Source organism: Lipotes vexillifer, unplaced genomic scaffold, assembly GCF_000442215.2.
Source record: "Lipotes vexillifer unplaced genomic scaffold, Lipotes_vexillifer_v1.1 scaffold225, whole genome shotgun sequence".
NCBI classification, from domain to species: domain Eukaryota; kingdom Metazoa; phylum Chordata; class Mammalia; order Artiodactyla; family Lipotidae; genus Lipotes; species Lipotes vexillifer.
The window spans coordinates 224,411-232,428 of NW_006787630.1; the positions used below are offsets into that span (position 1 = coordinate 224,411).

Consider the following 8,018-nt stretch of genomic DNA (forward strand, 5'->3'; position numbering starts at 1 on the left):
ACCAGAAAGAGCGTCCCATGAAACCACCTCGGTCCCTCTCCCTTCTGCACAGAGGCATCGTCCACTGTCTGTAACTCTGTCATTCTTTTAAAAACGTTTATGTGCACATTTATGGATCCAGGGACAATATTCAGCATTGCTTGGTGTGTGGCCTACACATCTTATATGGGTGGCATTGTGCCGTCCCTCTCTTGCATTAACTCTTGCTTTGGAATCTCCCACTTACACCCCACACCCCTTTTCCCTGCTGTGTAGTATTCTACCCTCAGAAGACACCACAACTTACCCACCCGGCACCCTGCTGATGGACATACCATCGCAAGCCTTCATAGGTGCCTCTTGGGAGGGAGCATGTTTAACCAGAGGTCAGAGAACTGTAGCTCGTGGCTGTGTCCGGCCCACGCCCTGTCTTTGTAAATAAAGCTTTATTGGCACACGGCCACACCCACCAGACTGTGTATGGTGCATGGTTACTTTCTCACCAGGGACCCACCAACCCCCAAGTGCTTACCTTTACGGCTCTTTCCAGGAAAATCTGCGGCCCCCAATCTGCCCTCTGGTTTTTCTCCTTTCTCATCATGGGAAAACTTTGGCCGCTACCAGAGCAGGGTGGCTCTGTGGTCCTTTTGCGGGGGACATACATCCTTGGCTTCTTTCAACATTTCAGTCTCAGTTCTGAGAGTTACTGCCGATTTTAATCGCCGTTTGAGCTGCAGCAGGTCCAGAGGAGATCAAGCCGGGGTGGGGGGAAAGGGGGCGGGTGGGCCATTGCAGGAAAGCGTGAATGAAGTGGGAGTGTCATTCCTGAGCGCAGTGTGATGTAGTGTCTGCAGGGCATCTCACCGGAGAGTCACTGTTTCCCCCTTTGTGATTAATAAGCAATTTGCAGGGAGATCCTTCAGTCTCTGCAAATACCACTCCTCCTCCAGGTCACCCCACAGTGTCAGCAGCACCCACTGACGATTCCTGCCTGAAACCAGGACCCTGGTGCCCAACGGGGACCCTCCTTCCATCCCTCCTAAAGGTACAGGTCAGGATCACATACCTGCTTTTATGTCCAATTTACAGAGAACAAAAGGGAAATCCAGGCAGGTGAAGCATCTTGCCTTGAGGTCGTGTGGCGAAAGGGCACAGCTGGCATTCAGACAGGTTTTTTTAATTAAAAAAAAAAAAGCCTTATTGAGATATATTCACATACCATAAAATTTACCCTTTTAAAGTGTACAGTTCAGTGGGTTTTAGTACATTCACAGAGACCTGCATCCATCACCTCTATCTAATTCCAGAACATTCCATCACCCCAAAAGGCAACCCCGTCTCCATTAGCAGTCCCTCCCATCCCCTCCCCCAGCCCCTGGCAACCACGAACCCACTCTCTGTCTCTGTGGATTTGCTTGTTCTGGACGTTTCACAGAAACGGAATCCTACAATATAGAAACCCACGCAGTTTTGATGGCAAGTTACTGTATCACACTGAGGCTGGCTCATTCAGAAAAGAGAATTTATTCTTGTCTTTCTCATTCTAACTTGGGGGGAAATAAAACCCCTGACGACTCTGGCGTTCAACGTGGTGTGCACCCAGCCCCTCTTGTTCCCAAGCTCAAATTCCCAGGGCAAGAAGCCCTGTGGGGCAGGTGTGCACTCCTGTGGTGAAAGGGTAGGGGGAAGGGGCCACGGCCCCTGGGCGGCCACGGCTGGATCTCTGTTCCTGTTTTCAGCCCCTCCTTCCTTCCTTCCCCTTCTCCAGGCTTTCTCAGGGTTGGCCAAGCTGTGCTTCAGACCTCCCCCTCCCTGACCCCGTCCTGTCCAGGGAATGGGGTTTGCTGAAAGAGGGAACAGGGAGGGGTTGCTCCAATGAGGAATCATTTCCCATCCCTGAAGCCAAATAGTGGGGACCGGGGAGGATCCGGGGTCCCTGCAAGAAAGTGGATGGGCAGCTCCTTCCCAAGCGAGGGAAGGCAGTGGAGTTGGAGGCACTGAGAACTGGAGAGCTCTGGCTGCTTTATGTTCTTAGATGTGTGAAGGCGGCAGGGATATGGGGCAGGTGGGGACTGCGGTGTAGTGTTTCTGGGGGACGCATCCTGAGCCCCTAGGCCCTTGTAGGATGGGCCTAGGGCTTCAACCCCCTGGAATGTGCCAGAAGAGCTGTACACAGCCTGGGCAGTGAGGGTCTTCGAGGCATGGAGGGGGCAGAGCCAAAAGGCACCAGGGTCTAAGGGGATGGGGTGCGGCTGACCATCACCCAGGAAGACACTCAGGCTGACTGTGCAGAGACCACCAAAGGGAAGGGGCCAGCAGCACAGGGCAGCTCCAGGCTGGGCCCCTCGCCCCACTTGCTGGCTCTGTCCTGCTGGCTGACCTTTCCACCGCCACCAATAACCCCCAAGCAGAGAGGGGCAAGGCAGGGACTCGGAAAGGACGTTTCTCTTCGTGGGCTCAGCCTTATTCGCACCCACACCCTATGCAATGAGCGTCTTGCTAGTAAAAGTCAAGACAGGAACGCAGTGGATGTCTCCTCATAACTTTGCTGCCGTTACCTGGAGGCAGAGTCCCAGGCCACCCCTCAGACCCGCAGGATCGGCATCTGCATTCCTGGCAGGATGCCTAGGTGGTCTCGTGCACACCTGAGAGGTGCCAGCCGGGACTCTGCCCCCTGACCCCAACTTGGCCCCTCTGCTGAGGTAAGCACCTTACCTGTCCACATCAGCAGTTCTCACCTGGGGCAGTTCTGCCCGCAGGGGACCCTGGGCCGTGTCTGGGGACATCTGTGGTGGCCACGACTGGGAGTGCTCCTGGCACCGAGTGGGTGGGGCAAGGATGCTGCTCAGCCACCCACAGAGAATGACCTGATCCCAAATGTAGACAGTTTTCCTTTAAGATAAATTAATTTAAGTTTGGGTAATTATTTTGAGAAACCCTATTCTGGGAGATGGACACTAAGCAAGTGCAAAGGTCCTGGGGCAGGTTTTTGACGACAGATCCAGAGAGCCAGGCAACTTGCCAGAAACCTCCCAGCCCCAGATCCCCCAACAGGCTCTGTTCCCATCCTCATTGCCTTTTAAGTAACAGCCCAAACCGTGGGCCTGCTGCCATGATGCCAATGTGACAAGGTTTCCTCTGGCTGATAATAAATCAGAGAGTCGGCCTCGAGGGCTTCAGATGCTTTCAGGTGCACAGCCTCAGTTTTCTCTGCCGTGACCTTTTCCCTGATAAGGCCGAGGTTTGTCAGGGAATAAACTCCAGGGATGAGTATTGTTCAGGATGTGGGATGCTGAATTTAAGTTCCCGGAGGTCAGACTCAAGCTAGACTGGGCTCTTCCCCTCAGTGGAAGAAAGAGGCTGAGAAAAATGCCTCTTTGACTCACAGGAGAGCTGGTGGGGTTTTATTTTTATTCTTTTAAACGACTCTCCCGGCACATCAGAGGGCCACAGGGCTTCAAGCATCCTGTCTCCATGGAGACAGAGACTGTCTCCAGCCTGGCTCCACAAGCCCAGCCTGGGGCTGAGCCGAGAACCAGGGGCTGGGCAGGGCCAAGGGGTGGAATGTTCTAAGAGGACTCTAGACCCCTCACCCGGGCTCTGCTCCTCCCCCAGTCCTGATGTCCTGCTCCTGTCTGGGGGTGGGCAGGTGGCTTCTGGTAACAGTCATGATAATAGCCATTTATTGAATGATAAAGATGTCCCAGTCGCTATGCTGAGCCTCACCTGTTAGCTCACTGAATCCATGCCAGGGGCTTCACCCTCTTAATCTCACTTGGCAAATAAGGAAATGGAAGCTTGGCTGTGTAAAGCATGGGAAAGACGGTGTGGGATCACGGGAAGCGTGTGGGTTCTGGAGTCCAGCTAGCTGAGTTCAAATCCCAGTACTCTCACTGTGTGACTTTGCCCAAGTGACTTGACCTCTCTGGGCCTGTTTCCCCCTCTGTAAAGTGGGTATGGGAACAATACTTACCTCTTATGTTTGCTATGAGGGTGAGTTTGCCTGGGGAGCAAAGTTTAAGGGGGGGGTGCCAAAAAACATCATCAAGATAAAGATTTTTTTTTTTTTTTTTTTTTTTCGGTACGCGGGCCTCTCGCTGTTGTGGCCTCTCCCATTGCGGAGCACAGGCTCCGGATGCACAGGCTCAGCAGCCATGGCTCATGGGCCCGGCCCCTCCACAGCATGTGGGATCTTCCCGGACCGGGGCACGAACCCATGTCCCCTGCATCGGCAGGCGGACTCTCAACTGCTGCGCCACCAGGGAAGCCCAAAGATTATTTTAATGCAATAATTTTTTCTTTTCTTTTTTTTTGAAGATCTGGGTTGTGTTACTTATTTTTATAAATTTATTTATTTTACTTATTTATTTTTGGCTGCATTGGGTCTTCGTTGCTGCGCGCGGGCTTTCTCTAGTTGCAGCGAGCGGGGGCTACTCTTTGTTGTAGTGCACAGGCTTCTCATTGCGGTGGCTTCTCTTGTTGCAGAGCACGGGCTGTAGGCTCACGGGCTTCAGCAGTTGTGGTGCACGGGCTTAGTTGCTCCGCAGCATGTAGGATCTTCCCAGACCAGGGCTCAAACCCGTGTCCCCTGCATTGGCAGGTGGATTCCTAACCACTGCACCACCAGGGCAGTCCAATGCAATAATTGAAAAAAAACTAAAAATAAAGCTGAAAAAATCCGTGGTGAACAAAATGTCAACATTTTAAATAGAATCAGAATTACTGAGGTTTCCTTTGGCTCAGTATGGCACTGTTACTGATGCTGTTTTTATTTTAAAATAAAAACAAAGAAAATAAATTTAAAATAAAGTCCGTGTTGGTAGACTGCCCCCAGTGGCTGTGTGGTGCTCTTTCTCTTACAGCCACTGATCCCTGTTTCTCCAACCCTGCCTCAGGGCCTTTGCACTTGCTGCTTCATTCTCATCTTTGCTTGAAAGCCATCCTCTCTAAGGCTTCCCTGAATTTGCCTCCTAAAGCCGTCCCTCCGCTTCTGTTTCCTCCATTGCATTGATGACAGTGTAAAATTTCTGGTTTATTTGTCTGTACCCACCCCAGGCATTTGCTGTGTGGATCAAATGAGTTCATACATACATGTCAAGCACTTAGCACAGAGCCTGGCGCCTGGAAAGAGCTATGTGGCTTATCAATAACCAAGTAAGTATATAGCAAATTAGAATTAAATTAATTAAATTAAAATGAGTATAAATGCTATAGAGGAAAAAGGAAGCCTGAGAAAGGAAGTAATGGTAGCTGAACGATTTTCAATCAGGTGGACAGAGAAAGTGATGGGAGATTGAAAGAGTGGGCCATGCACCATTTTGGGGAAGGGAATTTCAGGCACAGCCCGTGAAAAGGCCCTGGGGCAGGACCATGCCTGGTGTGTTGGAGGAACAGCCAGGAGGCCCGTGTGTCTGGAGCAGAGGGAGGGAGGGGGAGAGAGGGAGGAGGGGAGGGCAGGGAAGGGACAGGGCAGGCTGTGCCTGGCCTTGTGGGCTGCAGGAAGGACTGGGGTTTTAATTTTGGGACATCTTTGGAGAGTTTTTTTTTTTGAAGTATAGTTGATTTACAGTATTGTGTTAGTTTCAGGTGTACAGCGAAGTGGTTTGGTTTTATATATATATGTATTCTTTTTCAGATTCTTTTAAAAAATATCTTTTCTTAAAATTAATTAATTAATTATATTATTTATTTATTTATGGCTGCATTGGGTATTGGTTGCTGCGCGCAGGTTTTTCTCTAGTTGCGGCGAGCAGGGGCTAATCTTCGTTGTGGTGCGCGTGCTTCTCATTGCGGAGCACGGGCTCTAGGCACATGGGCTTCGGTAGTTGTGGCACGTGGGCTTCGGTAGTTGTGGCACGTGGACTTCAGTAGTTGTGGCTCGTGACTCTGTTGCTCCGCGGCATGTGGGATCTTGCTGTACCAGGGCTCGAACCCGTGTCCCCTGCATTGGCAGGCAGTTTCTTGACCACTGTGCCATGAGGGAAGTCCCTTTTTTCAGATGCTTTTCCATTATAGATTATTACAATATATTGAATATAGTTTCCTGTGCTCTACAGTGGGTCCTTGTTGTTTATCTCTTTTATATATGGTAGTGTGTATCTGTTAATCCCAAACTCCTAATTTATACCACGCTCTTCTAACCATAAGTATGTTTCCTATGTCTGTGAGTCTATTTCTGTTTTGTAAATAAGTTCATTTGTATCATTTATTTTACATTTACATTCCAAGTGATATCATGATATTTGTTTTTCTCTGTCTGACTCACTTCACTTAGTATGATAATCTCTAGGTCCATCCATGTTGCTGCAAATGGCATTATTTCGTTCTGTTTTTTATGGCTGAGTAGTATTCTGTTTTGTGTGTGTGTGTGTGTGTGTGTGTGTGTGTGTGTGTATACACCACATCTTTATCCATTCATCTGTTGATGGACATTTAGGTTGCTTCCATGTCCTGGCTATTGTAACTGGTGCTTCTATGAACATTGGGGTGTATGTATCTTTTCGAATTAGAGTTTTCTCCAGATATATGCCCAGTAGTGGGATTGCTGGATCATAAGGTAGCTCTATTTTTAGTTTTTTGCGGAGCCTGCATACTGTTCTCCATAGTGGCTGCACCAATTTAAATTCCCACCAACAGTGTAGGAGGGTTCCCTTCTCTTCACACCCTCTCCAGCATTTATTGTTTGTAGGCTTTTTTTTTTTTTTTTTTTTTGCGGTACGCAGGCCCCTCACTGTTGTGGCCTCTCCTGTTGCGGAGCACAGGCTCCGGATGCGCAGGCTCAGCGGCCATGGCTCACGGGCCTAGCCACTCCGCGGCACGTGGGATCTTCCCGGACGGGGGCACGAACCCGTGTCCCCTGAATCGGCAGGCGGACTCTCAACCACTGCGCCACCAGGGAAGCCCTGTTTGTCGGCTTTTTGATGATGACCATTCCGACCTGTGTGAGGTGATACCTCCTTGTGATTTTGATGGAGAGTTTTAAGCAGGGTTGACATGATGCCCATAGAGCACTTGGCCCAAATGCGTCCATATCCTTCGAAATATTTTGGACAGTATGTGCACATGGCAAGTGTGAAAGAAAGTGTTGCTGTTGATATAACACAATGATTGCTATTTCAATTTCCTAAGTTACAAACTTAAAGCTGCGCTGAGCGCAGTGCCTAGCACATAGTATTATCCAAGTGTTCTTTCTTGTTGCCATTATTATTATTATTCATGATTGTATACTTAAACGTTCCAAGGACAGCCCTGTAAATGCCAAGTAAGCACCGTATAGAACTGTGTGCTACTTTTAGTGTTTTTCCTGCTGTTATCAGTGGGAGGAGCCCGTGCCACCTGGGGGCCTGGTCTGTCCTGCCTAAAGCTTCGCCGTCACCTACCCAGAAAGCAGGGGCTACGGGCCCGGTGGACTCAGTTTACCGGCCCAGACCGGGCGCCGGGATGCGGGATGTGGGATTCAGGATGTGCCAAGTGCGATGTGGGATGCGCGATTCGGGGTGCGCGATGAGCGCGGAGGCGGGATGCGGGATGCTGGATGGGCGATGCGCGCGGGGGGCGCCGCCTCAGCGAGGCGCGCTCTCGCCGCCAGGGGCCGCTGCGGAGCCGCCCTTTTGTGGTCCTGATGCTGGAGCGAGCGGGCGCGCGGAGGAGGGAGGAGGGCGCGGGGACGGGGCGGGAGAGAGGCGGCCGCCGGCTCGGTCCCGCGCCCGCCGCCCGCCTTCGCCCGCCATGGCCCGCCTAACGGAGAGCGAGGCGCGCCGGCAGCAGCAGCAGCTCCTGCAGCCGCGGCCCTCGCCAGTGGGCAGCAGCGGGCCCGAGCCCCCCGGGGGGCAGCCCGACGGCATGAAGGACCTGGACGCCATCAAGCTCTTCGTGGGCCAGATCCCGCGCAACCTGGACGAGAAGGACCTCAAGCCGCTCTTCGAGCAGTTCGGCCGCATCTATGAGCTCACGGTGCTCAAAGACCCCTACACGGGCATGCACAAAGGTGGGCACCCGGCCCCCTCCCTCCCCTCCCCTCTCCTCTCTCGGCCTCCCCC

At 51.6% G+C, this 8,018-nt stretch overlaps 1 protein-coding gene across 2 annotated transcripts in view; it reads left to right on the plus strand.

Moving 5' to 3' along the window:
- Nucleotides 1-7,667: 7,667 nt before the first annotated feature.
- Nucleotides 7,668-8,018, plus strand: part of CELF5 (CUGBP Elav-like family member 5) — a 51,444-nt gene continuing 51,093 nt past the window's right edge. For both annotated transcript variants that reach the window (XM_007460332.1, XM_007460331.1), the window contains exon 1: nt 7,668-7,966. In XM_007460332.1, coding sequence (XP_007460394.1) covers nt 7,708-7,966 — 259 coding nt within the window. In that variant the 5' untranslated portion in view covers nt 7,668-7,707. The remainder of the gene's footprint in view (nt 7,967-8,018) is intronic.